Genomic DNA, 20,775 nt, shown 5'->3' with positions numbered 1-20,775 from the left:
CTCCTCTGAGATTCAAGAGTTATGGGGTTAGGGTTTGTGGTGGTTAGAACAGGCAAAGAACAGAAAACTTGATTGTTTGCCTTTAACCAGCACGGAAAGGGAAATAAAGCGGAGTGGGTGACATCAACCTGGACCCAACCCCCTTTACAGTATTCTAATGCTGCCTCCTAGTGGAGAAATAAGTCATCGCATAAGAGGAAAGGAGGAGATTCAATAAGTGACATACAGTAACAGGGAACGGTCAGTGTAGGCAACCCATAACCAGATGAGGATGATAAATGCAGAACATAAGATCAGTCCAAGTCCTAGAACAGAAGAATGAGGTATTGGACAGTAGACAAGTCTCTCAAATGCCCATTGGTTGCCCACCAAGCTTACTTTTATCAAACAGTCTGAAGGTCAGAGTGTCTCTGAAAACATAAGCTTACCCTAGAACATCTCCAGTCCTGTGCTGTTGGATAGGCCTACTGTGCTCTATTCTCTCATTGTCAAGCCTGACACTCAGTCCTATGAAGTACAAAAATAACCATAGGATGTTGAGTCAGACAATGGTGAGACATACTGTATAGATATGAATCCATTATGATTGTGTATTATGTTATATTTATACTTACTGACATCAAAGACTGACTTACACATGAACAGCCACACTTTTGTGATCCGGTATGACTGCATGGTAGAGACTGAATAAAACCACTACGGAAGCTACAGGAATTGTTCAGCAACAGACAACATGACTACTCACTGGTTTGTTACAGGCACAGCCATCCTTTTTATTACTGAGAGAGGGTAGAACAGAGTTGGCTCAAGAGAGCCTAGTGATTCTCAGACATGTTTTGCATGACCAGGGAAACCCAAACAAGCTTTACAGTACATGACACAATAGTGCACCATACAATAAAGGAGGCAAAAGTCCCGTACATGGATGGCATATTCGATACTGTAATACAGTACATTTCCCGTTGCATGTTTCTAGACTATTCCTGTGTGTCTTTTGAGCGGTAAAAGTAAGGAATCACCTCACACCTTTGGCACGTTTGGCATTTTTGTCTCATATTTTAGTCCAACTGTAAAAGGTGGCACTTAACAATGAAAAAAAAATACTTGACCGAGAAATAAAAAAGGTACCTTCTTTAAAAATACAAAATACAAAACAGTTCATTAGAAATTACTTTTTTTTTTTTATCAAGTCACGAAAATTACATTTGTTCGTCTTGAAAACTCAATTAAACCACTAATCATATGTCAATTGCAACACTTCCCAAGTGGTTCATGAAATAGTCTAAAAAAAGTCGAGGTTTGTAAGAGTGCTAGATTTGGCCACGCGTGGCAACCACCTGTCACACTTTATGACTGACTATACACGCGTTCCGCAGCAAACATGACTCTCCAGCACTTCTCTTCCGAGGAAAACATCTGAGATTTCATATTTCCAGTGTCAGTTTTTCCACACAAAGCCAGTCATCTCTGGGAGTCAGTAGGTAAGTGCAAAAGACACAGTGTAAAATGAGTCAGACATGAATATGGACAGCTGTCCCTCGATGAAATAAATGCATTTCCCATTAAAGGTAAATACATATTCCACGGATGTTAGCATCTACTAGCAAGATGACCTCAGAAAATGGTGGTCCTTAAAAACAGATAAAAAAAACATAAAAATAATAACAAAAACACTTAAAACACTGAAGGTTTGATGTTAACACAGATGAAAAATAAATGCAAAAAAGGTAAATGTAAGAATCATAAAATGACTGGCATTGCACAGAATTGAGCTGAAGGATTGAGAGAGTTGGGTTTGCCCTCTGGTCAGTCCGTGTGACTCAACGTTCTTCCATGGAGAGAAACAGACTGAAGCTTCCTCCTAGTCTGCCCTCCAAACCTAGATCTCCAACAGGCGCTGCCTTTCATTGCCTGATATCAGAGAAACAGTGCGTCTTGTATGTGCACAGCATCAGTACCTTACAACCAGCCACATTGTTCTCCTTCTCCTGAAGTCCCTGTGCAGCTCACACGTCCAGTGATCAATAAATGACTACAATGATGCACATACATGCTAAGCAGGCCAGCACCATAAAGTCAGCACTCACGAAGAAAAGGGGCATAGATTTAGCTTTAAAAGAGTTCCATGATCTTCTCATTCATTCTGTCTTTTCATCTTGGTCAGTTTCTATCTGTCCTTCTTTTCCACCGTTACCCCCTTCCCCTCCCCAACTCTTTCCCACGGTCATTCTCAGCCCAGAAAGCCGAGCCCGGCCATGACGCTGAAGCCGACGAGGATGAAGAACACTTTGGGCAGCTGCCTCTCTGGCGAGTTCAGCTCGTGCGGCAGGATCTCCAGGAACGTGATGTAGATGAACGTGCCCGCCGCCAGGCCCTCCAGCACGGCCTGGATGAGCGCGCCGGACGACAGCTGCGCCTCCATGACGCCGATGCCCACCGCGATGCCAATGGGCGACATGAGGGCAAACACCAGCACGTAGGCGCCCACCCAGAGTGGCGGCACGGCACTCTGCACCAGCTTCACCGACAGGCTGAACACGATGATGCTCTTGTGGACCAGGATGGCGATGCAGATCATCAAGACCTGCAGACACACAGAGTGGAGCAGAAGGAGTCGATGAGTATTCAACTGGAGCTTTTGGAAGGTTGGAAGGCTGTCTATAAAAGATAGATTGAGGGGGTTTTCAAAGCCAGGCCATGACTAGTGTCTATTCCATGAGAGGTAAAACTAGAGATTACAAAGTAGCAGCTCGGTCTCCGGTTTCAAGAAAATAATAATTAAATGTTTATCAGTAAACTCACATTACTGTCATTCTCAATAGATTGTTTTTCACTTTCCTTCGTACCACTCTAATATATTGGGCCACTATGATTGAAACAGTTCCTTTTGATGTAATCTCATCCACCTCATGAATACAGAAAAGCAAGGGAATACATCCAAGTCCCAGAGAGAATCTACTTGTCACATACACTATGAAACAACACGGAAACGTTTTCAGCAATGCACTGTTAGCCTAATAAGACATTCATAGCCTATAAACCCAAGGATCCTCCTTTTCAGTAGGACTAAATTGCGCTGTATTGTCACTGGAAAGCATCGATGCTTCTTATAGTCCACCATTGTAACTGAGAGCAGGAAACAAGCATTGAGGCACTTTAGTCTCAGCACAGAAACTAGAAGGAGTCGTGTCTCACTGAGTCACATGTCAGTTTAAAGCTGATATGTAAACGCTTGTCAGGACTTTCACTTCCACAAGCTCAGCAAGAACATTGAGTCCTTAAAAGTATGGATAGGAGCAGCCTGTAAAGACTGTCTAAAGCCAATAAACCTGCAGTCAAAACTAACAGTGATGTGTTACTTAGAACAACTGAAGGAAAAACAATTAAGTCACTGTTTAACACATCCTTTTCAGGTTTTTCTAGTTTTCTAGATACAGTACTTGCATTTAGAAAGCTATTGATCCTCTGTAAACAGGATTGTCATGCTTTTTTTGCCAAGTGACAGAAACTTCAGAAGTCTCCCATGCTTGAGACTGAAAAGTAGAAATCGTGTGCAATTGTGCATTGATTGGTAGAGACCTAAAACATGACCAACTTTAAAAGAAACACAAGTACAAGTAATGAACAGATGCACTTGGCATATGTTGTGTTCTTTATGTGTTACTGTGGACACGCTGGCTTAAGCATATGAGGCAGCTGACTAACCTTTGAACTTCTGTGCAATCATGTGACCATCACTAATGTACACATAAGAGTCACATGGGCATTGCTTGGATGTTTTTCAGATGTGGAGACTTGTGGATGCGCAGTGAGCATTCTCTCTCTCTCTCTCACACACACGCACGCACGCCACACACACACACACACAGGTTGACCTGCAACACTGCTCAAAAAAGTGCATTTGCATCTGCATGTTTTTTGCTAAATTCACTTTTTTACACCAATATAGAAGCCATGTCCTTATATCAAAATCTGATTGATCTACTGAAAAATAAGACAGGGGTTTTGCTCTACAGTAACTTCTAAACTACAGTGTGAAAGACAAACAAAAAAAGCTGCTTTTCTCAGTTTGGAATTGTTGCAGATGCTGCACTACTGACTGGCTTTGCAGGGCCGGGTTTCCCAGAATCGTTAAGAAGCTCTAAGAAGTTCTAAGAAGTTCTTAGGAGCGTTGTAAGAATGTTCTAAGAACGCTCCTAAGAAGTTCTTAGCACGAGCTTCTTAACGATTCTGGGAAACCCGGCCCAGATCAGTATAGTCCATTAAGGTCAGAGCGAGACAGAAACTGAGCAAAAGAGAGAAGTGGCCTAACGAGCGGCCCCTGCGCGGACCCTCACCTTGGACTCGGTGTTCTGCAGGCCGATGGCCAGCCCCTCAAACACAGAGTGCAGGGACAGCGAGAGGAAGAGGATGAAGGAGCGGAACGAAGAGTGAGCCTGCAGGTCTATGTGCATGTGATGGCCCCCGCTGCTCTCCAGCTCGTTAACGGTGCCGTTCCCTTGGCTGTGCCCGTGCCCGTGTCCGTGGCTAGATAAGAGGGGCTGGCGCTCATCGCTCTGCCGCCTATTGCAGGTCTGCACCAGGCGCTCGAGGATGAGAACGGTGAAGAAGCCGCACGCCATGATGAACTCCGCCAGGGGGAATTCAATCTGAGGCACACAGGGGGAGAGAGAGAGAAAAAATGGGATAATGTTAGAACACTGCCAGGCTGCCCTTGAAATACACAATTGCAATCAGTATGTTTGCTTGATACATGTCAGTTTGTGTGTGTGTGTGTGTGTGTGTGTGTGTGTGTGTGAGAACGTAAGAAGGAACGTTCAAGGAAATGTTCCCAGTTCCTGTTCAATGCAGTGTACTGCAACAATAATGACTTATATTTATGACAGAGCATCCAGAGCATTGTGTATTGATGGGAAGATGTCGTTAATGACCTGGCGCTGTAATGGCGACTCGTAGAGAGAGCGGAGAGAGTCTGTGAGAGAGAGTGTGAGAGTTGCACGTCTTTTTACGCGCCTTGGTTGTTTATGTTCGTCAAAGTCTATGCTCGTCAAAGTTTGTCAGCGGTACTCTCCTGTGTGGTACACACATGTATCTTGGATCATCTCAAAGTGGAGCGTCTCATATCAGTTTGGGAGTTACAACAACATTAACGTAACCTCTTCGAAATGAGGAATTCTGAAGTATTCTAGAGAAGAACGAAGTACGGATTATCCTGCACTAAATCTGGATGTAAACTGGAAAGAACTGAGGCGCTGTAACGTTACGAACACCAGCCCCGGCCACCGGCGGGATACCCGGAGTAGGAAGCGGGGTAAGAGAGGGGGTGTCAGGCAGAGGCTGAAGAGACTCGAGTTTAGTCAGCTGGCCGTCATGCTTTATATTCCTCCTTCTGCCAACGTCACATGCGCAGCAGAGGCTATAGCTACGTGCCTCAACAACATCCAATGCGCATCTCCTGACTCGCCTGTCCTGACTAAAACTGTTCCTTTGTGTGTCTATGTAACAGAGAGAGGGGAGGAAGGGAGAGTGGGAGTGGGAGTGTGTGTGTGTGTGTGACACTCACATCCACCCCTCGTTTGTCGAGCTCCGTGGACATGTCAGACAAGTAGTCTGGGATGATGTCCAGTAGACAGGCGGCGAGGAAGACTCCGCCCGCAAAGCAGCTGATGAAGCTGAGAACAGCCCGATGCGTGTCTGCAGCAAGGAACAAACAGAACCAGAACTAATCAGAATTCAGAACCTATTCTTGTGGCATTTGTGTATCAAATAAAAATGTCATTATGTCATGATAACTGTAAAAACACACAGATAACATAACGTGGGCTGGAATTACTCCACTTTACAATGAATGAGCACATTGTCCTTAAAAAAACAGGACAGGCCAGTCAATCTAGCGTTTGACCCATAACTAATTGCAATAGTAATCATTCCACGTTTTTTGTGATCCCTAGGTATATCTAATTAACATATCAAAAATCTACCCGTTTATATTTAGTGGAACATACTTTTTTTCAATGTCAAAGGTAGCAATTTCCAATGCATTTTGCCATTGGGATTTACTACTGGTGAAATGGGTAACATTTTAAACTATAGATATCAAATTGAAACTTTCACAGTTGTTTACTCACATTAAGGCAAAGATTTTTTGTATTGCAAGTTTTCTGAAATGTGATGTTTAGATATGCAAATGAGACCAGTTTTACCTAAATATGCAATAATTTGCATATATTTCTAGAAAACTAAATCTGAACAATAGGTACAGTCAGCTTCAAAATCATTGCTGCATTTTGCTTCTATATTGGATACCAAAAGCCTATGCAAGGAGAATATTAGATATTACTTCATATCACCTCAGAAATGAAGAAATCAAGTCAAGTCAAAATCAATGCGTTTCAAAGGAAGTACATTATAGAACAAATGATTTTCAGTGATAAGGTATGATGGAAGTATCTCAAGTCACATGCCAAGTCACATAAGGAAGATATTGACCTTTAGACAACATATCAAGTGAGTTGGCATGCACTGAGATACTTCCATCATAACATATCATTGACAATCATTTGTTCTATAATGTACTTCCATTGAAACGCATTGATTTTGACTTGACTTGATTTCCTCATTTCTGAGGTGATATGAAGTGATATCAAATATTCCCTTTGCATAGGCTTTTGGTATCCAATATAGAAGCAAAATTCAGCAATTATTTTGAAGTTGACTGTACCTATTGTTCAGATTTAGTTTTCTAGAAATATATGCAAATTATTGCATATTTAAGTGAAACTGGTCTCATTTGCATATCTAAACATCACATTTCAGAAAACTTGCAATACAAAAAATCTTTGCCTTAATGTGAGTAAACAACTGTGAAAGTTTCAATTTGATATCTATAGTTTAAAATTTTACCCATTTCACCTGTAGTAAATCTCAATGGCAAAATGCATTGGAAATTGCTACCTTTGACCTTGAATAAAAGTATGTTCCACTAAATATAAATGGGTAGATTTTTAATATGTGATGCAGGAGGGTTTAAGGATCAATAAAAAGTATGAACCATTACTATTGCAATTAGTTTAAGTTTTGGCCCTTTTTTGAGCTAGATTGACTGGCCTATTAATGGAACTAAATTGATCAGGGCACACCAAATGTGTGTGATAAAGGAAACTATGACATGCTGAAAAGCTTAACTCAATGCTCACACAACCCATATTACTACAGTAGTGTTCAGAAACCACAACCTCATTAATCACCATTTTCCAGGACTATAGTAAGGAGTTTCATTATAGCCTAATAGATTCTGGTAGCACAGAGTGCTCACATTGTTGGCCTTCAGACATTAATGTTTCCTGACTTGAAGCTGCAGTGCATATCATGCCAGCATTCCAGACCCTCAAGAGCAAAGTTGTAGTGACTTGCCTTAGGGTGAATTTGGAATTGAGAGGAGTAGGCTAGACTTGGAGGAAGAGTATAATGTTTCTAATCAGGATCCAAAGATGTCGACGCACCATGAATGAAAGTCGACAGTAAACCTATTACAGCTGTGGGTCAGTCATTTGGCTGCACCCGATGAACTTAAAGGACATTTCTGGACAAGGCAGTTAAAGAATTTGTGAAAAACAAGTTAAACTCATTAAGCTACAGAAAGACTCTTAAAGACTAAAAGGGGATAAGGTACTGACATACTGACTAATCAGCCAAAATTTTATTTAGTTGAGTGAGTTGGACTCTGATAGGCCTATGTGTCAGATAGAAGATGTTGTACTTGTTGTGTAGTCTCTGTTTGTGTTTGCCTTATGTTGTACTTGATGTGTAGTCTCTGTCTGTGTTTGCTTTATGTTGTACTTGTTGTGTAGTCTTGCCTGTGTGTGCTATATGTTCTGGGGCCAAAGATGAATTTCCACAGTATAGTGGACAATAAAGACTTCAATCAATCAAAATCTGGGAGGAGGGGTAGACAGATATTTTCATCCATCCTCAGTCCTGTCTCATGGCAATTTGTTGCCAAAAACATGGATATATCAGTATCTCACACTCTCACCTTGATGGTGGTGGTGGTGGTGGTGGTATGTGCTAGGGAGAGTGGACAATAATCATGTGACTTGCCTACTCTCAGTCACTGATGCATTAAGGAAAGTGTTTCTTAGCCAGCAGCCAATATTTGCAGACTGTGAATTAATTCCAGATAAATGGTGGTTCAGTGGCAATAAAAATCACTTATACATGGCATTTTGGCAATCAGACTAACTACTACTGCTTTGTTGGCTTGTCAAGACATGTGAGGAGAAAAGCTTTTGCTCCTGATGTTATTAAAAGCTGTTCTTTTTTCTGTCTGTAGTCACCACAAAGATTGCTCAGCTGCTGATAGATGGCCGTGATTAGTAGAACAAAACTGGCAGCGGAAATCATTAGCAAATAGCAACCAGTCTGGAACAGCAAACTATTGAACACGAGCTAACTAAGGGAGAGAAACCGAAAGAGAAATCGAGAAGTCACCCCACTCATGTTGATACAAATCGGAGGATAAAGGCATAATTTTAAAACATACCTGTTCCACTCGTGTCCCGAAACCATTTCATCCGAGCAGGAATGAATCCGAAAAAGAGTGTCAAAAGCAGCAATCCCACAAGGGCGCCTATTTTTACCTGTAAAATGTAATCCATGTCTGACAGTTAATCTAGATGTCCACTGCTAGCTGGTTGGCGAGCTAACTCACAGGTAAATCTATCTGTCTGTCTGTGTTGCAACTTGCTAGCTAGTGTTGGTAAACAAACTAGAAGAACAGCAGCATGAGAGAGAGAGAGGCTGACAAACCAGGTCAGATCTGAGCTAAACTAGCGCTTCCGTCCACATGATAGTAGGCTAACTGAGTAGTAGTTGATGAGAGAAGGCAATATCGCTAAATACATGTTAAACGTCTGTAAATAACAAGCTACATTTCTAAACTACTCCTCGGTGCTCACTGGTGTACATGTTCTCCAGTTCATCGATGGACTCCGCCCGCTGATGTATCAGCTGACCAGAGACGTTCAAAAAGAGAGATATTCTACCAATCCTGTTCTAGGTTGTGGTCACATGGATGGAACGGTAGTCTACCTAGTAGACTGCCAGTGCCACCACTGCATTGAAGGAGGCAATGGTCAATTATTCTAAATTCTGCAGAGTATGAACAATTATATTCCGGAAAATGTAGCCTATGAAAGATTTGTCAGCATATTTCGATAGTAACTGCAGGTCTGTTCGTTTTAGTTTAGTAGAGTGGACTTGGATCTCGTGATTATAGGCTGACTCAGGTAAACTGAAGATTACAGCAACGTTGTTCATCTTACACTCCCTTGGCCTTTTCAAGCACATGATAGTCACGGTGACTTAACGTTGCCTAAACTAAATGGGAAAGCGTGACGGATAAAACCTCAATGGCAAAAGCAAATGCCATAGGGAAGGGAAGTTAACAGAAACTACTGAGTCAGTTCACATGACATCCTGATTATATTTTGGAGAAGTGGTAAGCCCTTTTCGCCAAAAACAAGGCTTCAGTAGGCTTACCTATAGCCTAAAGTATAGGCTTATCTATCTATCTATCTATCTATCTATCTATTCTTGTTTTAACATTACATTTCAATCTGTAGGCTACACAGCATCAAGTGGTGGTAGGAAGGAAGAAATTAGGCTGGGAGGTGTGACTAAAACGTTCATTCATCACAGTCTGCATTGCCATCTACTGGTGAGTGCGCACTCAGATGGCCATGTAACCCTACTCTTGGCCGGCTTTATGCGTGGGTTAACAAGCCTGCGCTGGGGATTGTGAGGGAGGCAGGCCTATGGAGCTCAGTTTCTCCTTTAATATTCCCCCTTGGCCAGCAAGGCCCCCACAATGCTGACTGACGGCTGTTCCCCACATCATCCATAATAGAAGAGGAAGTTTTTGTTCCGCCGCGAAGCAGCAGCGACAGTGACACAGTATTAAGGAGCTGTCCGGGGGGGGGGTGGGGGTGGGTACTTTCACTTGACCTGCTCAAGTTTCCCATGCCGCAGACAGTGTGGGAGACGAGTCTGTGTCTGTAGTCAAGGGCCTGATTGTCTGTGCTGGGGGTGACTTTAGGGTGTGTTTGTGGCCGGGCAGCTCCGGTGGACCCTGTTGGCTCGGCCCCTGTGTAAGATGATAACCCCCAAGGACAAAGTTATGGGATGAAGCCCACGCTGATGGAAGCCTCAATTGAGAATTAGTCAATGGAAGGACATGATAATAGGCAATGTTATATGGCTGACGGGGTAATTAAATCAATGCAGATTTCGCTTGGATGTTAACTCTTTCATAAACATTGAGTCTGAACTTTATCCTACAGGAAGAACAGGGCTACTGTAGCCTTGTGACTGTATAGAGGAATAACTTAGCAGTGACAGTATAGGTCACCGACCTGATCACTCAGCAGTGGCTTTCTGTTGGTGGTCACAGTGGAGCCTATGATGGAAAAAATCCACACAGTCTCATTTTGGACACACAAGACGTTTGAAGAGAAACAAAAGAGAAATGCACACACACACACACACACACACACACACACACACACACACATGTACGCACATACACATACAGTCACACATGCATACACACACACACACACACACACACACACACACACACATGTACGCACATACACATACAGTCACACATGCATACATACACACACACACACACACACACACACACACACACACACACACACACACACACACACCACACACACAAACACAATACTCAAAATGCACCAACACACTCACTATCCACCTTCAGTAGGACTGTGGTGATCCAGAGGACGGAGCTGTGGCCGGTCGGGGGACATACATGCCCCTTGACCATCCCCTTGCTTAAGTTTCACTCTCCTCTGACTTACTCAGTCAGCTGGCACACGCAACCCTTGCAGATGCTGAAACCTGAGGCCCGGGCCCTTTGTGCATTGGAGTGAATCTGAACGGCAGGGAGGAGGCGCAGATCAGAGCCCTGACAAGTGCCCTCACAGAGAGAGAGAGAGAGAGAGAGAGGAGATGGAGCAGGGGAGCGAGCGAGTGAGCAGGGGGAGATAGCGGCGGAACAGCGAGTGAGGGGGAAAGGGCATCTCGGCCGGATCAAGTGTTCTCGTTTTTTGGTGTGCCTTTGAATGACAGTGTCACGACACTGTTTTGTGCATCTGTTTTCGAGATGAATGTGTCCACTTTGCTATTTTTACGGATTAGAGGAATTGAAGAGAGAATGGACCAGAGTTGCGTGTAAGTACTTCATTTTTCTTTCACAATTGCAATAATTTCCAAAGGTACCCCTCATAAGTTACAATGTCATAAATGCTACAGTGTAAAACAACTAAGCAATACAATTAATTGTGCAGAAAGTATAATTAAGACATTTTAGAAAATAAATGCAACATTTTATGCATTTTCAAGCTATTAGACATAAGATAAAGTACACATTTTATTCTTTGCATCATCAAACAGAATAATATTGTTCCATATAATTGCAAATGACAGTTGATAGCTCATTTTACTGCACATTTTTGCCGCTTCCGAGCCTCCATGGTAATGTAGCTGTGCTTTGTTAGAACTCAACAAGTGAATTAGCCATTAACATTTCATGCCTAATCTCCAGAGCGACATTTTACTCCCCCGGTGTGTCTCCGGCTCGCTCTTAGAGCGGGATCCTGCCACCGCCGGTGCCTTGGCGAAGGGGTGGAGAGCATGCCCTCACTGTCACCCGCTCACAGGTGGTGAAGTCCAACTCAGGATGGGAAAGCCTCGGTCGCGGGGGCTGCTTCTGGTGTCACTGGTGCTTTTACTCGGCCAAATACCCGCTGCTCTTCCAGGTGAAGTTTTCTCTTGGTGTAGCCTGGCTTCCATTGTGTGTGTGTGTGTGTGTGTGTGTGTGTGTGTGTGTGTGTGTGTGTGTGTGTGTGTGTGGCTACATGCTACTGAAAGGTTTATGGAACTCATACTGTCATTTGTTTTCTGTCCCATTCGGTTTTCAAGTTATTGAATTCAGAGTAACCACACACTGTTGCTTTTCTTTCTTAGGCGGAAGTAGAAAAGCGGACCAAAGGGAAGCCATTCTGAAAGAGCTGCTGTCAATATGGCGCAACAGTGGAAACTCGTATCCAAAAAGAGACCAGCCCCACCACTCAGACAAGCCTCAAGACCAGCAGGTCCAAACCGTGGTGCGCAACATCGTTGGGGGACTCAAGTCTCTAGGCCTGCTGTCCCCCAAAAACATGGGCCTCCCCTCTCTAAACAAGCCCATAGACCGCCACCGCCTGTCAGGGTTCCTCTACAACATCTCCACGTACCTCCAGGAGATGGGGGCCGAGCTGGACGAGAGGCAGCCGGCCTTCAATGAGGAACAGTTCTGGGAGAAGATCCTCTACTCCTTCCTGCAGGCGGAAGGTGGCGCCCCCTATGGGCCGTGGGACAGCAGGCTGCCTCCCAGGCCAAGCTTCCGACTCCAGGACCTGTTCCTGTCCCTGCGCGGCAGCCCGCACTGGGACGGCCTGCTGGGATTGGTCCAGAGCATCCAGCATCTGTCGGAGCGGCAGCCGCAGCGGCCCCTCCTGGCGTTCGTGTCGCAGAACTGGCGGACGATCAGCGCGCTGCTGGACGCGGCGCTGCAGGCGGTGGTGAGCGGCACGTACGGGCAGGCCAGCGCCGGCCTCCAGGGCTTCATCTGCGCGCTGCGCGGACGCCACGACTGCGCCGGCTTCAGCACCGGCTGGCTGGAGCAGCTGCTGGGCTTCCTGGAGACGCGCAACTGGAAGCCGGTGCTCAGCCTCCACCCCTCAGAAGATCCCAGGGCCGGAGGCGGGGGTGGAGGTGGGGGTGGAGGCGGTGGAAGCAGCGGGGGGACATCGGTGTCCACCGGTCGCCTGAGGCCCTTCAGCCTCCCTCCGGAGGCCGAGGCGCTTCTGAAGGACGAGGGCCTCGCCGCGGGCGCCTTCCTCCGGAACCAGAGCCTGCTGGACGCCGCCGAGGACCTGGACTCGGTGCAGGCGCTGCTGCTGCAGGCTCTGTCGCGGTCCAGCGCCGGGGAGAGGGCGGCGGCGCAGCTGGCCCAGAGGAACCCGGCGCTCCTGCAGGGTCTGGACGGCCTGCGCCGGGGCCTGCTGCACCGCGTGGGCAGCTCCGTGTACGGAAGCCTGCGCAGGAAGGTGTCGCGCGTCACCATGGCGCTGCTGGACGACGTCAGCAGTGTCGTTGGCGTGCCGCAGCCGAATCGCCACGGAAGATGCGCAGTGGGCAAGTGTAGCAGTTTGCTTCTGATTGATATTTGATTTGAGGTTGTTGGCAATGGCCAACAAGGAGCGTTACTTTATTGAATCCGAGGGATTTTAATGCTAAACATTTCTCAAAATTGATTCTTTGTTTGTGGGCTGTTTGGTTGGCAAGCATGTATGAATAGGTCCTTATTTGCTATGCATAGGTTTTTATTTGTTATCTTCTACAGCCTGAGGCCATTACTGTGATGTAAACAGCAAGAGGGCCAAAACAGCAACACTTTCTTTCAGTATCTCTGTGAAAAAAATCATGTGCGTTGAGTCTTGTGATTTAGCTTCTCATTTGCCTTATCTCACCAAAATATTTTAGTCTTACTACTCTGCAAAAAGCAAGGGGCTGCAAGCCTATGAATGCAAAAATGAAAAGACTCTCATCAGCTCTATGCCCATTTAAAGGATTATTTAATGTGTCAGTGCTCCATATGCTCTACCATCCATTGCACCGAAGTTCATCCATTATTTACGTTGAGAGACCCACTCTAATCAGTAAAATCTACTCATTTGACGTGGCCTAAGTTCATGTGATCGTCTGGGCTGAAAGATTTAGCAGAGAACTCTGTCTGACACAGCTTTAAAATCACAAAGGCCATGTTAGTCATTAAGCATATCGCTGTTACCCCAAATCCTATGGTGAGTTCAATCTGCTTGCGCTTTTGTTGATGGCAGTAACCCAAGCCGCCTGGTATTATGCCCGCTGCGATGCTGTTACCACAAGCCTGATTGCCTGATTCAAGAGCCATAGTTTTCCACCATATGTCAATAGAGTTCTGCCATTGTGTGATTTGTGACATGTTTTGACATATTTCATCATTCTCTTCAAAGGTGATCTCAGACAGCTCATTCTGTGGTAAGTCTTGGCACCAAACTCATTTTCCACAGCAGCCTGCTACCATACTGTATGTGTGCCGTGCATGTGGCCGTGTTTGTGTGTCCCTGAGGCGCTTGTCCTGTGAGCCTTTCGGGCGGAGTGTGTTTCGAGCATCAGATCGGTTTGCACCTTTGTGACTTTTCCACTGCGTGTGTTGCGTCGGGCCAGATAAATCAGGCGCGGGCAACAGTGAAACAAACACCAGCGGCACAGATTATCAGAGTTCACTCTCTGTTCTCTGTTCTCTCTCTTCCCCACGTTCACCAGGGGTATCAGACACAACTTGACCTGGAACGCCCAGGCCCTGGGCTTCACCTCACACGGCCCCCCCAGCCGCCCCACCTTCATGACCTGCTCTCCAGCCGGGGAGGACAACGGTACCCCCTCAGCCCCCTCCTCCTCCTCTTCCTCCACCCCACCCACCTACCGCAGGTCCAGGCTCCTTCCCTTGCCTGAGGACGAACTGGTTACGACCCCTGCGCCGACCCCTGACCCCTCGGCCTCGGAGGAGATCCTGGAGGCCGCCTGCAACGACTCCATCCCGGGCCTGACGGGCGTGTCCAACTTCACCGTCTTCCTGTACTGCAACCTCTTCACGGGGTCACTGGACGCCCTCAGCGAGCTCGGGGGGCCCGACCTCCACGCCACCTGCTCGGACGCGGCCTGGTACCTGGCGGTGGCCGAGGAGGACTTCCTGTGGGTGCAGGTGTGCAGCGAGTTCTTTGCGCACGAGTTCAACAACACGGTCTGTGCCAACTCCTCGTTCTGGGTCCACAGGGCACAGCAGGTAATCAGACCAATGCCAGGTTTCGGGGGTTTGGGTGTCAGGTTTCATTCAGTGGGGTGACATAAGTTCAGCGCAGCTCTGCGGTACACCAAGAGGAGGATGTCTGCTGTGCTGTATCCATTTGATGTGTCTGCTGGAAAATAATATATTTTGGGGCAGGCTGGGTATATTTTTGTGAGACGTGTGCTTGTGAAATGTATTATTTTCCCCCATGCAGTATCTAGTCATACTGGGTAGAAAAAGATCTCTTAAGGAAAAATCCTGAGACCATTGATTTTCAAGATGGAGATCTTGCTTAATCTTTGTTCATAAAAATGATCATGGTTTTATTAATAGGATTTACTCTTAAGTATGTTTTTAAAAAGAAATGATTCTAAATGTATAATATTGAATTTTCCTCAGGCAGCACTTACTAAGGACTACCAGTATTTGAACCAGTCCAGCATCACAGAGCTCTGTGTGCAGCTGACTGGGAATGCCCCGGGAGCCTCTGCCCCTGATGCCAGCCAGGACTGCTTGGCACTGCTGGGCAGCCCTTCCATGAATGCCTACGACTTCCGCAGGTGCTTCTTACCCAATGACACCACTCTCATTCTGTCGCTGTGTGGAAACGGGTCCACACCTTACGTGGACGACGGGTCGTGGGTGTCCGAATACTGCTCGCGCGTCCTCAACGCCACTCACGGACCCGCGGCGGGCCTCTGTGACTACCGCAGCTGGGACGTCCAGCACTTTGCCAACGCCACCCTGCTGGAGGCCTGCGTCCACACGCCGGGCCTGCGGGACCACATGTGCAGCAACGCCTCCCTGTACGCCGAGCTCCTCCACACCCGGCCCTCCCTCCTCCTGGGCCTGTGTCTGGGGCCGGCCGAGGCGGACGAGTCCGGCGGTGAGGGGCCCGGCGAGGGTGGGTCCTCCTCCTCCTCCTCCTCCTCCTCCTCTGGCCCGGGCGGCCGCTGCGCCCTCCAGCAGTTCTTCGACCTGCTCCCGGCGCCGTACGCCTTCGACACGTCGCAGCTGTGTGCCGACCCCGTGCCCCTGGTGCTGGAGGCGCTGCAGGGCCTGAGCCGCTGCGAGGGCACCGTGGACGAGCGCGCCAGCTGGCTGGCCACCGTGGGGTACGTGCTGCGCGTGCTGGACTTCGTGGTGGGCCTGTCGGCAGGGCTGGAGGAAGGGGAGCGCGAGGTGCGCCAGGGCCTGGGCCAGGCCATCCTGCTGGCCAGCCTGCTGGACAACGGCTCCTTCTGGGCCACGCTGAGGCCCGACGCCTCCCTCAGCGTCCTCCACACCGTGGGAGTCTTCCTCAGGAAGGAGCAGAACCCGGCCGTCAAGGAGGACCTGCTGAGCTGCTTCAGTGTAAGATGGCAGAGAGATTTTCATTCTTGGGTGTCTTTGGGGTCCTCCTGTAAAAAAAAAAGAAAAACAACAGCAAAAAAAAAAAATACAATTTCTCATGTCTAGAAGTTTTGAGTTGTTTCCAAGTTGTCTTGAGTATAATTCGTTCCCCCAGTGCAATTCAATGTTTTCTGTGTGTGGGATATTAAACAGTAGGAGCTGTCACCGAGACAGAAAAAAATGCGCAGGACCTGCAGTCTAATCCCTATTTGACAGTGGCTGTTGTTTACTGCAGTAGAAGGATAAGACCTCAAGAGGGAAATTAGTTTTCTGTCTGAATCAACAAAACTGAATTGGAGAGGCCCTGGTAGCATCAAGTTGATGTGCGGTGTATCTCATTTTATGTTTTGACAGTCTAGGACCCATTTGTATTTGGTGGAGGGTTTCATGTCATGCATAAGCAGATGAACTGTCAATTTGATGACAATATATTTGTCACACCCTTTTCTGAAATGGCATGAGAATGTTTTAATGCCCACTTCTGTCTGTCTGTTGGTCTGTCTCTCTCCCTCCGTCTCTCCATCTGTCTGTCTGTCTGTCTGCCTCTCTCTCCATATCTGTCTGCCTGAATAGCCTGTACTGTGGGATCTGATCCAGAGACAAGGCAATTCCTCTGCCCTCAGAGTCCTTATACAGGTACAACCTAACATACTGCTGTATGCTGCACACACACACACACACTACACTCTCCTTAAGATCTACGCTAACAAAACAAATCCCAACGCAATCTCCCCACGTCTGCAGGAGTATCTGAAGATGCCTCGGGAGGGCATCCAGATGTTGGTGATGTCGGCGGAGAAGGATGCGGTGAAGAGGTTCCTGTCTCACGTTCATCAGAGCTGGGACCAGCTGGACGTGGTGGTGGAGGTAGCGTAAAGCCAAAGATCCTTAATTATTGACAAGATAGAGCAGTTCCTGTCTGCTTAAAGAGGCGTGTTGCAAAGACGTCATAGTGGAATATCGATCTCTGTCAGATTGGTAAGCAGTTCAGTTTGAATGTTGTCTGCTTAAAGGGGGATTTAGCCCCTCTCCCCTTTGCGAAGACAGAACGCGGAAATGAACGTTTGCGCCTCTCGCTCCGCTTTAACCCTCTCTGGTAAAGCCCACCAGATCACTGTCCCACCGCAGCATCTCTGACCCATAGCCATATAGATATCTATATATCTATATGGCTCTGCTCTGACCCATAGCTGGTTTCTAGGAGAATCCTCCTCTGGTTGTGTGGCAATAGGGCTGTGTGACTGCAAGAGGGTTGCCCCACACAGAATGATGAATGAGAACCATTAGGTCAACCCACTGATCTATATGATTGTCCGCGTAGATCATGTGGAGTTCTATGAATATCTACTCGAGGATAAATGGCCTCTTGGACCAGAGCAGCGTTTGTTCAGTGCTCCACAGGGCCTTGAGGACCATCATTAATCAGTGGAAGAACCCTAACTTGATGTAAGACCATATTCAGCTTTAAGAGGAGCTCAGTGGAGTTGAATATAATTACTTTTCTCTGTCTAAAATCTTAGTAGGGAGGGTAGGGAGGGTTTCCAGAAATAATCTGTAAGCAAGGCCCTGAAATACTATGTTTGCAAGACATGTTTTGTGTGTCTGTTTTTTTATTTGATGTCCCTGATAAATCATTCTTGAAGAGCATCAGTCATTTTGGTGTGTTCCTGTTTATAAACCTGTTACTAAGCCTCAGGTGTCTGTCTAAGGCCTCCCCAACAGAGCAGCAGGCTATGGAAACCATGACGGCCGCTTTCATCCAGAAGTTTCCGCGAGTGACCCCTGACCTGTTTGTTGACCTCTCCCAGTTCATCCCCTTCATGTCCGTCTCTGACATCATGAGCTTCCCTGCCTCTTTGATGGTCAATGACAGCGTGTGAGTCATAGCCCACCCTCCTCTGTGTCTTGTCTGTTTACATTGTTATTGTATTATTGTGTTGATTCAATTTTATGTGTAGTTTTTCTTGTGAAATGAAAACGTATCAGTTGAGTAAAAAAACGCTGGGATTGAATTACCTGCAGCCTGAGGCGAGAGTGGGTAAGAAGTGCCCTGAAGCTACTGTTAGTGGGAGTGAATACAGATGCGCACAGAAACGCTGAATGCATGCAGAGGGGAAGGAAGTGAGGGACGCAGTTCAAGACCGCGTGTCTTATCAATATTTCTCAACATGTCCAATGAAGTTCCTCTTCAAAACCAGGCAGCACCATTTTGAGGACCTAAGCCAACTAGGTTCTGTGCCTTTGAATGTAAAGTTAGCTTATTGCTTATTGATCCTTTACGCTGAACCTCCCTGAGGCTTTCTATCTGGCCAGTAGTGCAGTGATAGTTATTAGAATTGTATGATAAAGTATCTCATAGTTGCTCTTATCATTCTGTCACATAACATCCCACTCACAGAGTTGCTCCTGATATGGCACCGCTTGCACCACTGCACACATCACTGCTGTCATTAAACCTTCATGGGATGCAACGGCCAAGCGACACGACACAACATGGCCGTCAGTGTCATTATGATGCTGACAACAACAACCGAGTGGATAGCTGAGAACTCTCAGCAGCACGCCGTGCCGCATAACACGACACCTTATGAGGGCAATTAGCCTCGTTGCAAATTTCATGTTCAATCCAATAGAAAATGACCTCGCGTGCGTTTGTGCCTTTCTGCTGCCCCCTGGTGGCGGCTCCAGGCTGCTGGCGATCCGGGAGCACAGCTCGGTGATGAAGTCCCCCCAGAAGCAGGCGTTTGTCAAGCGGTTGCTCCAGTCGCCCGTGGCCGGCGAGGTGGCCTCCTGGCCCCACTACTTCCTCACCTCCATCCTGCCCCTGCTGCCCCACCTGCCCGTCAGCCACTTCCAGCAGCTCAACGCACAGCAGGTGGGTATATGGTTGGCACACACAGTAGCTCACCGCACAGCAGGTGGGTATACACAGCACTCACGGGAGGCCACGTTATGTCAGATAGTAAAGCAGTCTTGATTGGGGGGGATCCTGGGTGTTTTATAGTGCTTCATAAATCTATCAAGTTAATCGCAAAAGGCATGGGCCTGATAGATGGTGTATTTTGCCCCCAAAGGCACCTTCCAGGCAGCACAGCCTAAAAGGCACTACCTTTACCCTATTCCTAACTCTAACCCCCTTAACCCTCATCCTACCCCTAAACTAAGGGGAGTAGTGCCTTGAAGGCAGCGCTGCCTGGAAGGCACCGTTGAGGGCAAATAATACCAAAGACCCACAGAGCACTCACGGGAGGCCACGTTACAGTATGTCAGATAGTAAAGCAGTCTTGATTGATCCTGAGTGTTTTATAGCGCTTCATAAATCTATCAAGTTAATCGCTAAAGGGATGTGCCTGATAATGTATGCAAGTCAGATAATGCGTTTAAGACGGATATTATCAGGCACATCAACGCTGCTTGAATTCTGTTGTAAATTCTTATTGTATTCGCATTGTTATTCCTTGTTTGTGCATGACTGGAATTTCTATGTGGGTTTAACAGAGTGGGATAATCTCGTATGGAGACTGATAGCGGGGGGTAAATGGGCATATTAATCCTGTTTATTTGTGATAAATATCCCCGCCACACTGTCAGCCAGTGATTGTATGTGAACTTTACAGCACAGCATGGCATTTACACTGCAGTAGTGTGACAAATGGTCCCGCTGGCCTTTCGACTTCCCCAGGGGAATAAACACCATCACTGGCTAAAGCTCTGTCCTCATTCAACCCAGGAGCTCACACACGGAATGCTGCGTGATGTGAATAGAAAATCATTAAAGTCTAGACTACAGGAAGAATGTGTCAGGTTGTATTGTCAGATTAAAGGATGTGGCATTGAGGCTTCCTGTATGACCCCGTGAGGTATTTGACATGTATTTGGTCCCCTTCCCTCAGCTCACTCCTCTGTTGGAGCTGCTTGGTAACAGTAGCCTGGACGCCACTAGGGGGCACCATGTTCTCAGGACTGTCTACCCCAAGAAGAGGAATCTGACCAACGAAACCCTACTGAGGTGACATACAGTACAGACAATGTGCATCCCTATAGGCATCTGTTTGGTTGAAATATTTCATTCTGTTTGTCTCAAAGCCTGACTACTAGGCTCTCGTTGAATGTGTCTTGCTGAGCATCATTCATTTACCTGATATGCGTGGGTTATGTGTGTGTCTTTGACACTGTACAACCATGTAACCGTAAGGCCATATAATTGCTTTGTCATAAGATCCCTGTCAAAGCTAGCGTTGCCAGTAAGACTGATAGAGTTCCTTGGGCAGGTTGGGAGTGCTGGTGTGTTACCTGAGCCCCGAGGACCTTCGGCCGCTGCTGTCGTCCTCCCCTCCCCCTGCGCTGTGGCGGCAGCTGGCCTCCTGTGTGACTGACGGACTGGTAGCGTCCGACGGGAGGGTGAGCGCTCCGTTTCA

At 46.9% G+C, this 20,775-nt stretch overlaps 2 protein-coding genes across 2 annotated transcripts in view; one reads left to right on the top strand and one right to left on the bottom strand.

Annotated features, from left to right (window-relative positions):
* Window positions 1–745: 745 nt before the first annotated feature.
* On the bottom strand, window positions 746–9,002 carry slc39a1 (solute carrier family 39 member 1). Its single transcript, XM_062549232.1, has 4 exons — window positions 8,543–9,002; window positions 5,564–5,694; window positions 4,338–4,649; window positions 746–2,584 (listed from the first exon to the last, which is right to left on the bottom strand). Exons 1-4 carry the CDS (start codon window positions 8,655–8,657, stop codon window positions 2,231–2,233), a joined length of 912 nt encoding a protein of 303 aa, XP_062405216.1. The 5' UTR covers window positions 8,658–9,002; the 3' UTR covers window positions 746–2,230.
* Window positions 9,003–11,078: 2,076 nt separating this feature from the next.
* Window positions 11,079–20,775, top strand: part of LOC134095296 (stereocilin) — a 24,012-nt gene continuing 14,315 nt past the window's right edge. Inside the window, exons 1-12 of the mRNA XM_062548745.1 lie at window positions 11,079–11,262; window positions 11,636–11,849; window positions 12,058–13,269; window positions 14,130–14,154; window positions 14,443–14,962; window positions 15,365–16,318; window positions 16,931–16,993; window positions 17,102–17,224; window positions 18,067–18,233; window positions 19,046–19,232; window positions 20,251–20,366; window positions 20,629–20,758. Of these exons, the coding sequence (XP_062404729.1) occupies window positions 11,771–11,849; window positions 12,058–13,269; window positions 14,130–14,154; window positions 14,443–14,962; window positions 15,365–16,318; window positions 16,931–16,993; window positions 17,102–17,224; window positions 18,067–18,233; window positions 19,046–19,232; window positions 20,251–20,366; window positions 20,629–20,758 (3,576 nt within the window). The 5' untranslated portion in view covers window positions 11,079–11,262; window positions 11,636–11,770. The remainder of the gene's footprint in view (window positions 11,263–11,635; window positions 11,850–12,057; window positions 13,270–14,129; window positions 14,155–14,442; window positions 14,963–15,364; window positions 16,319–16,930; window positions 16,994–17,101; window positions 17,225–18,066; window positions 18,234–19,045; window positions 19,233–20,250; window positions 20,367–20,628; window positions 20,759–20,775) is intronic.

The sequence above is a fragment of the Sardina pilchardus genome, chromosome 11, assembly GCF_963854185.1.
Source record: "Sardina pilchardus chromosome 11, fSarPil1.1, whole genome shotgun sequence".
Lineage (NCBI taxonomy): Eukaryota > Metazoa > Chordata > Actinopteri > Clupeiformes > Clupeidae > Sardina > Sardina pilchardus.
This window is presented reverse-complemented; position numbering and strand designations above follow the sequence as displayed.

What these genes read in the sequence shown, in the direction of transcription:
- slc39a1 (XM_062549232.1), bottom strand. Translation starts at nt 8,657, where the DNA reads ATGGATTACATTTTACAGGTAAAAATAGGCGCCCTTGTGGGATTGCTG. An exon ending in TCGGGACACGAGTGGAACAG is followed by an intron (nt 5,695 to 8,542) that starts GTATGTTTTAAA and finishes TCCTTGCTGCAG; the next exon opens with ACACGCATCGGGCTGTTCTC. An exon ending in TGCAGAACACCGAGTCCAAG is followed by an intron (nt 2,585 to 4,337) that starts GTGAGGGTCCGC and finishes GTGTGTCTGCAG; the next exon opens with GTCTTGATGATCTGCATCGC.